General features: G+C 37.1%; 1 protein-coding gene across 19 annotated transcripts in view; it reads left to right on the forward strand.

Moving 5' to 3' along the window:
- DLG1 (discs large MAGUK scaffold protein 1) overlaps positions 1-15,443 on the forward strand; it is a 176,122-nt gene that overhangs the window by 66,555 nt on the left and 94,124 nt on the right. For 4 of the 19 annotated variants that reach the window (XM_075716866.1, XM_075716864.1, XM_075716868.1 and 1 more), the window contains exon 1: positions 8,278-8,502. The exons of the other annotated variants lie outside the window; for them this stretch is intronic. In XM_075716866.1, coding sequence (XP_075572981.1) covers positions 8,278-8,502 — 225 coding nt within the window. Of the gene's footprint in view, positions 1-8,277; positions 8,503-15,443 lie in introns of those variants that run through there. 19 annotated transcript variants of the gene reach the window in all.

Consider the following 15,443-nt stretch of genomic DNA (forward strand, 5'->3'; position numbering starts at 1 on the left):
ATGACAGTTTTACCCTCAAATTTTAACTACAAGAATCTTTTTGCCCAAGTGAAACATTTGGTGCTGGGTCCAAAACTAATCTCATAATGTGTTGAATACCTTTGAACCAGTAGCTTTGCCCCATGTCATGTCTCTCTGCTTTATCTGTGTTTACCTAGCAGTGTCAGATCTGGGAGAAATTAGACATATTCAGGCTCATTTTGCATTAGAGTGAAAGTACTCCTTTATTAGAATAAAAGCAGTAAAACAGAGTTTACCTTCTTTGCCTCTATGAATCTCTGAACTGTTGGAGCTTGGGATGGTGTAGTGGGGAGGGAAAGATACTCTATGCTGTCGCGAATATGATTTTTTTTTTTTTTACACAGCTTTGGTTAGCAGCAATTTAAGATTTATTAATATTTTTGAGATAGATCACAGTATTAGGTTGTATAATTCTTAACAACACTTAAGCGTCAGCCAATTTGAAACAGTGATTTGATGGAATTTGTTATAATCAAGACAGCGACTTAGTTAACGATTCGAGAATGGCAAGGTTCACTCTATTACTTACATGGAAGAAGTACACAAAGGAGAATTCAGCTACACAGAGGGACTGTGGGTGCAGGGGATAAGGGGGACCCTCCTGTTGAGTCACAAGATTCAGAATAGACCCCCTTGCTTTCTAAACTCCTTTCAGAGAGGAGTCTAGGTGCGGCTAGGTCAATCTTAGTCTCAGACTTGGCCAACGGTTTATGTGAGTAGGGATAGTATATATGGACATATATGTAGCCAAATTGCACACGCACACACCGAGGTTAACCTGTGATCAAAATTTCCCTTTTTGTGAGTTTCGTGAATTACTCACTTTTATGTGCCGGCATTCGTCAACAGATGGTCAGTGAACCTCACGAAGTCAGTCCTTTGAGTCATTGCGAAATCAATGCACAATCCTTCAATCCTTGTGAAATCTACCCTGAGAGGCGTCCCAGCTCAGGGGGAGATACTGGGTCACACAGCCCGCTGCGGTCCCGGAGAGCTCCAAGAGGTCTCCCTCTCGGATCGCTATTTATAGGATCTCGAGATGATTGGCTTTGGTCAGTAATTTACATTCTGGCCACAATTTGTGCTGAGTTGTTCTGATGTACAGCAGATGGCCCAGGTGTGGACAGAGATTGTCTGATGCCCAAGTCGTTATGACCAAGATAACACAATAGGGCTTTTCCTAGGATCTTGGAATGGCCCAGGGGGCTGTTCCACCACATATGCTTATACTGTTAGCTACTGAGATGGACAGTAGGTTAGTTGGGCATTTTATTTGACCTAGTGCTGTGATTATGTGCTTGTTGGGTAAAAAGTATGGTCTTTAGCCTTACCTTTCCTATTGCTTAGAAGCAGCGGCCCCTGTTTTTGTGCCAGATACCCCATACTTAGTGTACACACTGTTTCAAAAAAGTTTCTAATAGTATATATCAGTGGTACCCAAACCTACTTGTAATCCTAGTACAGCAGTCCAATTGACTACATGCACTATAGTTTTACGCTATTTGTGAAATAAATGTCTTGTGCCCACTTAGTGTATGCCTGCTTTTTTTCACATGTTTAGACATCTTTGGAAAAGTATTTCCAGGACCTAATGGTATTTAAGCTCAATAGTTTTAAATGAACTCAGATATGAAACTGCTTATCTAGTAGTGCTGCGCTGCTGTATAACAGTCTATTTAAATTGACTGCGGTATCACAGGAATGAAATATGGCAAGGTGGTACTCATTCTTAAATAGTATCCAGAAGAGAGAGGAGAAATGAGAACTTCTGCTCATTTCTGTACTGTCAAAACATGGTGAAACTATTCTAAAGAGCAATGAGTATGTGGAGAAATTACAGATAAGGAAGCAATGAAAGCATTGTAAGGAGAAGTTCTGCTGCAAAAATCTCTTAGAGTGCATACATAAAGATCATCTTGTTGATGCAGTTTTCTAGGCTTTCTTAGATGCACAGAGTAGAATTCCTCAAAAAAGCTTACAGAGAACTTTAAGCTGTCATGGAATAAGAAAAATGAAAAAATTGTGGGATTTAATTGTTTAAAAAAACCAAACCCAACAACAGAAGGAAAGTAAAGGATAAGAAAGAAGATCAGTAATCGTAATGGATGGAGGTTACCAGAAGGATCTTGGAAGAACTTGTGTTCACATTGCATCATCTCAGAGGAATAAGAGCTCAGGGTTGTAAGACGTTAATGGAATAATCATCTCAGTACTCAAGTTACAGTCAAAAAGGCAAGTGGAATACAAGGAATATCTGGGAAAGCAAATGGGAATAAAACTGCATTATTTTGTCACTCTAGAAATCTGCACTCTTCCTTTTCTTGATGAAGAATGCATTTCAATCTAGAAATGCTTCATAGAAGAGGAATAAGAGCGGTCAGAGGCAGGGGCAGCTAGAGTGCAATGAAAAATGAATCAGTTTGACTCCTCAGTTTAGGAAAGAGCTGAGTCAGGAGATATCAGTAAAACTACAGCCAGTAAGGTTGGGTCACTAAAATTATGAAAATGACTAGGGAATGGTTATTTCAGAAAAATAAATTTATATTTGGAAATATAAATTAGCAGGTGATAGTTGTCTTGTTAGCCCCTAAATGCAGTGATCTACAGTCAGCCTCTCACTTTAGAATATAATCTTTCAGCTGCCGATAGACTTTTGGTTTCTGGCTACACCAATAAACGTATTCCAGCATGCATCGCTTGTCTCTTCTGCCCTTTTTCTTCAACTGGAAGCAAGCACCTTTATTTAACTCCTTGCCATTAATCTCTGTGGGAAGTAACTGCTTATATAAATGTGCATATACACACATGCTTCCTTTAATGCAGGACAACCTCCTTTCCCTGCGAACCCAAATCTTGTGCTCATAAGCTTAATGGGTTCCCTTTATCTCCTGTTACGTCTTTCCTCCAGTTCCCCCATTCCCTCAAGGGCTTGCCCAGAAGTCTTTTAGAGCTTGTGGAGCTTCTGTTAAAATAGACTTCTCTGTTGATTAGGAGAGTTTTTCTGCTCTCAGAAAGAATTGATAGTCTTTATGATTTGAGGAACTATGAAGGCACGTTCAAGGTTAGCTGTCAAAGTAATTGTAATTTCCTATTTTTCCTAGTACATTTTCTTGTTTATATTATTTCCTGAATCCTGCTCCTGTCTGAGCAGGTAGGTGAGATTACCCTGAAGATGAAGATACTGTTTCCATTTAGAAATTGAAGATCAGATGACATGTAGTTTGCAAGATTGTTTGATGTTTATGATTGCAACTTTCTCGCAATCTGTTGTCTTTTTCTAAATTGAGACCTTTCTAAAGCTTTATGACATCTTCAGCAGGAAGACAGTATTTCTGGAGTTAGGAACATACCTAGAATAGTGGAAATTAGAAGGAAAAACTTGAACATGCCCACAGAAATACTCATTTTTAGACTAGCATCATACTTCCATGGTCACTCTTGAGAGGAGGTGCTCTACAATCTTTAATTAAAATGCCTTGCCCAAGTTCTTGATAGGTTACTACTTTTTAACTTCCTGTAATTGAAGAATATACAAATATGTGCAAAGGTGTCAGTTTGTGTCTTACAGTAAGAAACAGTTGACCAGATCTGCCCCTTTCTCAGTATGGATCTGCTCAACAAATTCTTGTCAACAGAGACAGAGAAATTGTAACAGATGGACTGTGGATTAATCCAAACATCAGAACACTCTAAGATGCAGTAATCAACATCAAGTCTTCTTACTAACCAGTTATACTCTTTTTGCCTGAGATTTCCCGTGAGCTCTCAGTGCAGTTGGGTTCATTTTGATGACTGAAGAAAGCTAAAGGAACTTGCATTAAATGCAGGATGTTTTTATCAGTCTGGCGTGCCAAAAAGATGGGCCGGAGATTCATGAATGCGGTATGGAAGACCAGGCAGTTTAATCTGCACAGATTGGTAGGTTGGGTGGGGAGTTGTATGAGTAATAATGTAATAATCTTTTATATTCAATATTTATACTAAAATATATCATTATGGAATAATCGTGCTGGGGTGTTTACTTATAAGGTAGTTTCAGCAGTAAAATAACTACTTTTCATTGACTATGTAAATCACACTTGATCAAGGGCTATCCTTTCAGTCCTGTCTCTCAACTAAAAGCTAAGATAGGCTTTCTAATGTATCTTAGCAGAAAGGATTAACAATTTCTTTTTCCAGTGTCCAGTTTAAGTAGTGTACTCCTGGGCTTTGGCTTAGAATATTGCATATGCTTGTTAATGAGACTTAAATTTGTTATGCCAGTAAAAATTTATTAAACATAGGATTCTGAAAAGCTTAAAAAGTAAACATGAATTTATATCTACACTTTCAGTGGTGGTTTTTGTTTCCTTGCCTGGAGAGTTAAAGTTGCATAGTCTATATCTGAGTATTTAAATTGAGTTCTGCACATTTCTTTTGTGTATCTTTTTTTTTTGGTAAAAACCTAAGTGATACTGAAAATGAGTCCTTGTCATTGTTTTAGGTGGTTCTTGAATTTTCTCTGTTAAGTATATCAGTTTGTTCCTGTAGGGTCTGTGCTTATTTTAGCCCATATTCTGTTTAGCAGGATAGAAATAAAACTAATGTAAGACACTTTTCAAATGGTTCAGGGGTTTTGTTGTTATTGCTTAAAAAGGGTAATTGAGATATAACTGCTGTTTGCATATACAGTTTTTGTTGCTGTGCATTTTTGGTTTCAAGGTATGCATGCTGCTTGTAAAGGTATGTCCAGGAAAGCTTTATCTTTCAGATTAAAATATGGCATAATATCATGTTTTAATATGTCTCAGCAGGCTGATAATAAGAATTGGCTCAGGTACAAAATCAGAGGAACATTATTGCAAGTATTTGATGTTAATTTTTAAATTCAGTAATCACAGTGGTTACTGTATCTTGTTAATTAGCTGCAGAACAAATAAACTGCATCCACTACAAATGCAGATGTACCTTTCAGTAAATTTATTAAGCTATAAAAAGGTATGCGTACTGATGTAGAAATCTTAATTATGTGCTTTTTTTTAAAAAAATCTGCAAATTCTCAATTCTTGCCTCACAGTAAACGGGCTTTTCTGTTTTGCTGCGGTGTTTGTTTTTTGGGGGGGTTGTGTTTTGGGTGGTGGTGGTTGTGTGGTCGTTGGGCATTTGGTGGTGATTGGGGGCGGGGGGGGAGCTTGTTGTGGTTGGTGGGGTTGTTTTTATTTTATCCCCATCAGTTCAATATCCAGAATATGAAAAGGGATGATGGAAGCTCTCAGCTCCCTTTAGGACTTCCTGAGATTCCCTGGTGAGCCTCCCTGTTCTACATGCTGACTCCAGAGGCAGTCATTCACAGATGCAGTTTCAGCTACGACCTCTGTGTTGATGATCCTTAGATTGTCTCCTTTTTCTGGATACTTCTTTTTCTGTCCAAATAGCACTTTCTCTGATTTCTACTTGTAGATATTTGACCCTCTGTTGAAATGCTCTTTGACCAAAACCAAGCCCTTGTTTTTACTCCCCCCCATCATTTCTTCAACTGTACAAGTGACCGTTCTTCTAGTCTGGACGTCTTTGCATTATTCTGATGTTGTATCATCTCTAGAGCTAAAGGCCATGCCTTTATCTTCAGGTTGCTTTGTATCTTGTAAAAATCAGGATTTGTCTCATCACCACAGTACAGGCTCCTTCTACAAATAACTGCAACGGTATGTTCTTAGGCATCAGCAAATCTTGCTCAATACCGTTAATATCCATATGGAGTGTAGGTGACAGATTGCTGCCTTGTGTCACCAGTGGGATTGCATAACCTCTCCCTGAACTACTTTTCTGGATTTCTGTCTCCACTGAAATGAGATCATCATGGCTTCACATTCAGGAATTTTTTTTTTTTTTTTGTCCATATGAGCCTTTCCTGAAGTGCTGATTTCTAAAGTCTCTTTGTCAGTGATGCCACAGTTGATCATTGGGTGGGTGGGAATCATCCTTGAAAGAAACTACCTTAAAACACAGCAAACTTGTCTCATCTTCAGATTGATTTAACAGCAAGAAAAATAAGTACTTGGTGCATTGCTTGTTGATGTATTGTGGTAGTGTTTTCAGAATTTTAAACAATACTCTACCATGTTGACTCTGTTTGAAGCCTGTGGAGACCCCCCCACCCCCCCCCCCGCCCCGAATTCTGAAAGATTTTTTTTAAGGTGATACTAATATGAAGAAAAACAGAAAAAATATTTTCACTTTGACTCTTTATAAAAAGACTCAGAATTCAAAGCATGTAATTTGTAGTTTGTTCCAAACATCTTCAATCATAGCTAGGGATTAAGGAATTTCTCCAGTAATAAATTCATAGGCATTTTCTTTGAGTCTGGAAAAAGGTAGGGCTCAGGTAGGGCTGAAATCTTCCCATGAAAAGCTTGCCCATTTAAATGGATCATTGCATCTACTATGTCTTGGGCATTTCTTTACCTCCATTATCTATCTTATGAACATAGCTTTGAGGACACTGCACAAGTCAGACAGTTTCATATGACTTACACTGATAAGCCATTGTATTTTATGAATATTAATAAAGTTTGTCTGAAGGTTGTACTCAAAGTATTTGTATATGACATGTTATTGAGCTGTACTAGTGACTAGAAGTCAATGGTGCATTGATCTTATTACCACAGTTTTAAATTAATGTACTTATTATTTCTGCTTGTAATGTAAGCTGTCATGAAGAATTTGTTACATAGAATAGGATAGCTGTCAGTAAGAATTTGTTACATAGAAGAATATATTGCACAAAAAAAGAAGTATATGGGAGAATTTGGTAATTCCCCCTAAAAGGCACATCATGAGTCAGTGGATCTGTAGAATCGTGTTGTTGTAACTTGCAGCATTATTGTAAGGAACTCTTCTGCCTTTGTTTATCATATTGAGATTTTTCTTAATTTTGAAAATGTTTGCCCTCGTTTGTTATGGCTATGGCCATTAGAGCATTTTGTATAGAAATATTCCACAAACAGTTTTGATAACTTTTTGTTGGATTTCTGGAGGCAAGCTTGTACTGAAAGCCTTGACACTTAACTGATTTCCTAAGTAATCTTTCATGTGAGCTGGAGGATTTTTCTTAAAATAGTTGACTATAAAAGTTTGAGTGGTGAATTCTGTAAGGTAACTTGAACTCTTATAATATTTTTGATATTTACTGTGTGACTTCTGTTTTACTGTGAAGAGAGCAGAGAAAATATACACCTATAGCAGTAATACCCTTGTGATTTGCATTGGGAATCAAAGTAATTTTATTGAAAATTCATTAGTGCATAATAAGAATTTTTCATTTTTTGCCAATTCTTGTACTTTCCAGAAGTAATGTTGTTTTCATATTATTTATTGGTTTTATATTATGCTTACAGTGTTCACAGAATTTTGGAATAGGTGTTATGATCATGACACATTAATCGTAGAAAAACAGAGTGTTGACTGCTGGTGTTTAATCTTAATATTCCTAATCTTTCTGGTTAAAAAAAAAAAAAAAAACCAAACACCCAACAAAACCACCCCACTAGTTGATATGCAGCACAAAATGACTGTGTTGTGGCACAGTATCTTCCCTCTATAGTTGTTTTATGCACTGGGGGGGGGGAGGAGAAGAAGAAACCAGCAAACAATTCTTTCTTGAATATTTTTTCTGAATGTGTTGTTAAGGTCTTTTTGCTCTGTGAAACATTTTCAGAAAGACAGAATCAGTGAACAAGTGCAATTATACTGCATGCTCCCTGTTTTGTTCGGTTCGGGTTTATAATTTATGCAAGCAAGGAAGTGAAAAGATGCTATTGGATCTTACTACAGGCAGTGATTGAAACTCGGTTATTTTTTCTCCACCCAGTAGCTGTTATCATGCAGCACCATCCTCATAGCTGTGAATTTGTAACATTGTACTGTACCTGCTACCCAGTTTCTCTTAAATATCTGTTGTTCAGCTAGGGAGGAAAAACAAGCTTTCGATCCTGTGGGTTCTGAAAAAGGAAAAATAAGAAAAACATTTGCTTGCTTTTTTTTTTTTTTTAATTGCTCAACATTATGCTCATCACTGTAATCGCAGGTAGGGAAGGGATGTAGGGGGTGGACAAGCTTGGAAGAAAAATAGCATCAGCTATCAAGAATTTTGTTTTCCTGGTTTGTAAATGATGCTGCTGTAATTCTATCTGCATTTTTTTTTTTTTCTGCTCATTCACCACTCAGCAGCTGGTAGGGAAGTAAGACTGCCTGGCAACCACCTGCAGAGCTGCAGAGATGAATTACATTTTCGGAAATAACACACTCCTCTATTCTCGCGCCAGTCGAGGCAACACTAGCTCAAGCCACAGTTCTGTAGGCCCAAAGCACAAGCAGTGGGCAAAGAAAGGCTCGACAGATGAGTTACGGAATGAGCCTTCCCGTTGGCAGCAGATAGTTGCATTTTTCACTCGGAGACATGGTTTCATTGACTGCATTTCTGTTGCTGCCAGCTCCACCCAGGTAATATGCCACTTGTTGAAATTAATGTGTGTGCATGTTTTCTGGTTATGTGCTAGTCAGAAATAGCAATCTATTTAGATATGCATGCTTTCATATAATCTGTGATTTATGAAATGTGTTTTCTGTGTGCTCTCATTTTCATGTTTTACAGAGCGATGTATAATTATTAGCATTAAAGCATGAAAATGGAAGCACTTAAATCAGATCTGGGTTTTTTTTAAAGTTATTTTGCAAGTGGTGAGCCTCCAACAAGTTTAAGTATGAGGTATTTTAATGAAATACTGAAAAATGTAGTTTGCATTCTACTTGCCTAGCCCTGGAGGGGAATAACGTAGTTAAAAAATACCAATTTCATAGCTGTAGTAAGATGACAGTTCAAATAAAGACCACATATTTCCTGGTTAAGGAATTGTATTTAAAAGATTAAATTATTTAACATCTTAATTATATGTGGCACAACAAATTCTAGTCTGTATCAGTTTTCTGGGTTTTTCTGGCTGCTAATAATCCATAAATGAGATTAAGGTATGCCTGCCTTACACATAGAATATACATTTAATAGTGCAGTCTGTAAGAAAAACATGATGTTTGTCAACTTAACTGTCAATCTGCTGTAAGTGATGTTTTTAGTAATCACTGAAAGTCAGGTAAAAGGAGGCAAGCCAAATTTAAAGTCTGTGGATTTTGGGGTGAGTTCTTAAGGATGGTATGGAGAAGTTTAAACTTATTAACGTTAGCAGATGAGTATCTTTTTGGATAAAGCAACAAAGAAAGATATATGGAAGGATGCTGAGATGTAAACATTGTTTAAATATGTGAGATTAGGTTGGTTTTGCTTACTGTCAAGCTAAATTCAGCTTTAGTCAAGAATAATTGCTTTCTTGATGTTGTACAACCTGAAGTACTACAAAAACTTGTAAAAAAAACCCAAAAAGGACAAATTTGTTACCCCCAGACACTGTAATATTATTAAGATATTTTATATCTGTTGGTAATTGTTTCAAAGATGATAAACTGGCACTTCCTCTGGAAGTCTGCTCATTGTTGCCTGGTTTTTCCTCATAAATTTAGAATAAACAATGAATAGGAGATCTTAGAATGGGATTTTCATTTTTTTTGTTGCAAATGTACATGAATGTTGAAGAGGGTTCTTGCAATTTCTGTAATGGGTGGTTGTATAACTCTTAAGTGATGCATTAGGTAGACATAATAGCTCTTAAGTACTGTTGTTTTTTTAAAGACAAAATATACAGTAATAGCCTTTTGAATATTATAAATATGAATATTATTAATGTAAATATTATAATAATATTACGAATATAAATATTGTTATAAATGTATTTGATATAAATAAATCTTACAGTTGCTCTTATTTCTTTAATGCTTGAACAAGTAATATCGGAATGCATGAAACTTGCAGTTGGACTGACTAGTCAGGACTAAAAATTTGCTGATAAGTAAAATACTGAATAGCGTCTGCTTTGAGTGTGGGTTGGACCAGACAAGGATCCTGAGATCCCTTCAAACCAAAGCTGTAATTCTGTGAATATCCCGGTGTTTGTACTATTCTTCTGCTACGAAAAAGATAGCTTACCTCTGTGAAATCTTGCCAAATTTTTTTGTAAGTCTGACAGTTCTTCTGTTGAAAAGAACTGCTTATACATGTTCATGGCCAGAAGGAGGGGAAAAAAATATAAAATATTTTGAAGTGGTTGTAAAGAAACTTAATGAGCACATTCAGATGTAACACACTGAAAACATAAGAGCTTGTTGAAGCCTCTTCCTCTGGAAAGATGCTGTACTACCCTCCTACCTTATCCACCCATTGCAGCTGTTCTAGCCTCAGGGAAGGAAAAAGACATTTAAAGATTGCTCATTGTGGTGCAGTTTTGTTTTTTAGTTCTTTTCAGTTTTTGTTCTGTGATGTAGTATTCTGAAAATTCTTGATGACTTTTATTTGTTCATTTAAGATACATCCCCATCACTTGAATGTAATCGCATTTGTAGAGTCCAAATAAATAATTAGGCATGATGTACTTCTCTAACCTTGTCTGTTGAAATTCTGCTTGTGATGATGGGCTTTATATATTCTAATAATTGTGACATTGTGATTTTTAACATATACAAACCCAAACTAGATGGTTTTTAATTACTGGTCTCCTACCTCCCTTGTGAAACTGCTACATAGCTCACATTTTTAGCTGTTCCTTCGTTTGCTTGGATGGGGTGGGATGGCGCGGAATGATGATACTTGCTTAGCTCCCTCCATTACCAGTGAAAGGGAAACTACTCCTGGGGGCTGCGTGCCCCCGTGCTTCTCTGGGATTTGCAACAGGTCACTGTCTCCCCAGCAAGGTGGTAAGAGGACTTTTGCTAAAGAAGGGACTTTGGGTTTTGGGGTAGGGTATTTTTTGAGTAGGGAGTCTTGTACCCTAAAGACGCAAGGAAGGAATTGGTGATGGTTATGGCAGCACTGCTTTTTGCTGTAGTTATCGCTAGGCTTATGCCCAAAAGAATGCATGTGTACACAAATGCATTGTGTCATGGAGGACTATTCAAGACTCAAAGGCTACCGTAAAAAGCCATAGAAGCCTGAAGACTAGCGATCCATTTTCAAACATTGAAGGTGCCTTATTTACTGGTATTGCCCCTTTTTAATGTTAGTAGAAGATTCAGATCACCTATCTCTCACAGGAAAAAGGCAGTGGTGGAAACAGGTGGTGTGAACAGATACAAAGGCAGTAAAGTGGTCATTCTGACTCTATGCTTATGTCTTGCCCTAGCTAAGGTCTCCAAGGGCCTTTGCGTGGAACTTGAGGTTGTTGCAGTGATTTGTAGATTCTGCATTACTTCATTAACAAGGAGTTCAGTGATCAGACATTGCAGTCTGTCCGTAGAGCAGCAGTACATCCCTTTGGGTTAACACCTGTTCCATTTGCAGTTGTGAACTGCTGTAGAGGTAGCAATGCCTTCCTGCCCCACTAACCACACCAGTCTCCTTTGAGTCTGGGGAAGCTTCTTTAACATGCTCAGGCATTTGAGGCCTTTATTGTTTCTGCCTTCTTCCTTCTGCGTGCCCTGTGATCAGGAGTTAGTTACTCAATTAGAAGAATTAGAGAATTTGATTAGAAGCTGGTCTTTCAATTTTTGTCAGCAGATTTATTCATTTCTTTAATAAAAACCAAATCTGTGGCATAAAATGGAAGTTAAGGATAAAACCAAACCTACAATAAATTGATGCTGTCACAAGGGTGAATAAGCCATGAGCTTAGTAAATACATGATTATGCAAATGAAAAATACCACATAATTTCAAGTGCTGTCCTAACAAGAGATATGCGTATTGCATCAACAAAGATGACTGTATCCAGGGCAGTTCTTTCCCCCAAAGTCTTTCCAGAGCTCCAAGAAGCACCTGCTCTTGACAGTGAATACAGCTATCGTGTCTCAGAATGCGTTTTAACTGTCAGTATTATTTGGCCTGGCCTGTGTTGTACTACAAATTCAGAAACTGATTTTTCTGAAACTCACATGGCATTAAACTGGTTCTAACAGCAACGTATTTAGGCTATTCTTAGTATGTAAGATAGTATAATAGGCTTCCAGCATTTGATACTGAAAAATTGTTTAGCTCTTTGAGTATGCTATGCTAATTTATACTTCTATTTTTTAGGACATGTTTTGGGGGGGGGGGGGGGGGGGGGGAGAAGGAGGGGGACAGAAAACCCTTCCTAATTCCACTTAACCATTTAAAAAACTTAACTTTAAATTTCAGAGCATATCAACTGCTTCTGAGAGTTGTTTGAGCCCAGTCATTTCTTGTCTTTGTATCTCTTCCTTTTAAGATATTGATAAAAGTTTTACTGTATGTCATTACTCCTGGAATATTGCTTTCAAATTTATTGAAATATTATGAACATAGCATTTTATACATGCTAGAACTATATGTAATCAGACAACACCACAAAGGTGTTGTAAAGTGTGTTTAAAAGATAATGATTAAAAAAACCAGGTCTGGTCTCTACCCTATCCTCTTTTTTTATTGTACTTTTTACAGTTCAGGAATTGCAAAAATTTATTTCTTACAGCAATATCTACCATCCTTCATATAATTTTGTTATATTTAAGTATTTATATATTTCTAGACATACAGATCATAATACTAAGGCACATGCTAAAAATATGTGAGATAAGGAAAAATAAAATAGTTCTGAAGTAGTATGTGGAGGTTTAGTTAAACAAGCGGAAGTTGAAAAGCAAATAAAAAAAGAGGGAAGGCACTTAATACAAGACATGGAATTAAATCTGGAACTTGCAGCAGGAAAATACTGCAACTAAAAGTTCAGATGATTTGATAGCAGTTTAACTATTAAATATCTTAGGCATATCACAATGTGTCACAGTGGGTGATACATTTTATGAACAATAATAAACTTTGGTATGGATGTGTGACTCTTCCCTTGCAAGTTTACAAGTGAAACTGGGACTTCATTATGCCAGCCATGGCGTAATGTGAAATTCTTTACTCGCAGGATTTGTTTTGTTCAATACATTTTTTTTTTTTTTTGATTTAAAGAGGTGATATAGTAAAGAAGAAAGGAGTTAACAGAGTAACTGTAGGAAAGTTTATATGAGTACATAGAACTGTTGGCATTGTTAGATTTATAATGCAGACTTTTTCCTGAGTTTAAAATTTAAGCATATGTTGCCTGGAAATTGTTGCTGCTAATATAGTCATGAACACATGAGAAAACAGCTTTAAATAGTATTTGCTTTGGATGATTTTAACTATAAGAAAGCACCTTCTGAAATTTAAACATGAGTTCTACTGTTCTAAGTTTCCTTCTTATTCTTGATTTTTAGCTATGTAATATCACACATTTGTAACAGGATGAATTTATTTTGCAAACTTTAGTTCTGTCACTGGCTGCATTTTCCATGAGAGGGCATTATAGCAGAGAGAAAAATGGTATGAATTTATGCTGTAAGAGGAATGCATTAATATGTTCTAATCAATAGACTAAGAAATAGGAAATTCTCGACAATTTAAACTCAAGCCTTAAGGGACTGTCTCTGGAACCTTTTGTAACCACTTTGATTTTGTAAACACTTTCTAACGTGTACAGTGGAGATGGAAACTTCTCAAGACCGTGAGGTTTACTTGACATTTTAAAAAATGCAGTTTTAAAAACATACTAAAAATAATAAATCTTAAGAATGTATATCATGAATCATAATGTCATGTAGGTTGTGTTAGCATCACTCTGGTTCATGCTGTAGCCTGTTGTCTGTCCTCTTACGAAGTCAGCCAGTAGGCTCATGGAGTAATGGGAGTGTGCTTCTTCCTTCCCAAAGCCATGTATGTGGCTGTAATGTTGGCATGTGCAGTGCGCTACCTCGGTTAATCACTTGCAGCATGGCAGCGATGATAAGAACTGAACCGGTGCTCCAGCCACCAGCAGGCACTCCTTGCTGCCAGAGGGTTTTAGGTTCCACCTTCTTTCACCTGTTCTCTCAAGCTGTTGTTCTGTGTCACTCAGAGTTGATAACAGAATTTCTTCATATTTCTGTTCCATTATATCTCAAGAAAATTACCTTTTCCAGAATGAGTCAGAAATCTGATAAGCAAAGGAGAAGGGGACACAGAATGTTTTGCTTTTGGAATACTACTGCTACTGCAGGGGCTTTCTGTCTACGTTGTGCCCGAGACTCTGAACCTTCAGGCAAGGCAGACACTGGATCCCCTCTTAATCCATTGACTTCAACTCCAGCTGATAACTCAGGTGGACTAACAGGGTCTTGCCATATGAAGCCAAGTGCATGGAAGCCTGTAAAAGAGGTAGGACTCTTTAGGTGATGTAACTTTGCTGATTTATTTTATATTGTGATAGTTGCCCTCTCAGTTGATGCTCGCATTGATTGACAAAGTGTTTTGAAAGTCAAATACAGGCCAGTCTGTCTTTCACCAGCTGTCAGCTTATCAAATAGCTCTAGCACGGCTCCTGTGGTATGGCATTTCTGTTTTGCTGCCAAAGCTGCTATATATGTTTCAGTTAATACAATTATTAAGTAAATGACTGAGAGAACCACTGAATCTAAAGTGAACACCGTCGTCTTCCTGTTCTTCTATTTTGGTCTACAATGTCAAGAGCACTCTCAATTATGATTAAGGATGTGCAGGATGATTCTTTTAGTTTGAAGAAGCTAATGCAACAGAAATGTCTTAGATGTTTTTAGAAAACATGACTTTGTCTTTTAGAATTATCTGCATTCATGCTTGAGGGCTGACATGGTAACATGTGTTGTGCAACTTTTAGTTTATACCGAGCTCAAAAGTCTTGGTAAACTTTGTGTCCGCAGCCTTTCTGGGATTTATAGAAACTCAAGGAGAGAAATTGTTGTCTTGTTACAACAAGATAAATTGAAATCTTTATGTGCCCATTAGCTGTGCAGTCTCTTTTCAGAAGAATTTGGTTCTGTTTTCTAGAACTTCTGTTGGGGCCAGTGCTTTCTCCTGTACTCTGAAACAGAGGAGTTAGTTGAATTTGTCTTTATGAATAACAATTACTTATTAAAATTTTCAGTGAAGCAGGTAGGCTGTTGAGCCCACCCCCCCAAGCATTTTCTAAAGTTGTTTTCTGTATGAATGTTTGAATCATTTTATCTTAGTCAGAATTTTTTTCTAGTTCTCAGAAGTTGTCCTACCCTCTGTAAACTACTCAATGTTAAGTAAACTCCTAGTCCTTTAAAGATAATTACTTTGTATTTCTCTGTTCCTTCCTTATCCTCATCTGAGTTTCACAGTTTGATTCCTGCCCCCCCCCCCCCCCCAATTGTCACACAATACCAGTGATTCCTGTTTCATATATATTATCCTACCATCTCTTGAGACCAGTTTTCTTTGTTCTACTGATACATTGTGAGACTTATATAGTACTGTGT

Source organism: Pelecanus crispus, chromosome 9 (assembly GCF_030463565.1).
Source record: "Pelecanus crispus isolate bPelCri1 chromosome 9, bPelCri1.pri, whole genome shotgun sequence".
Lineage (NCBI taxonomy): Eukaryota > Metazoa > Chordata > Aves > Pelecaniformes > Pelecanidae > Pelecanus > Pelecanus crispus.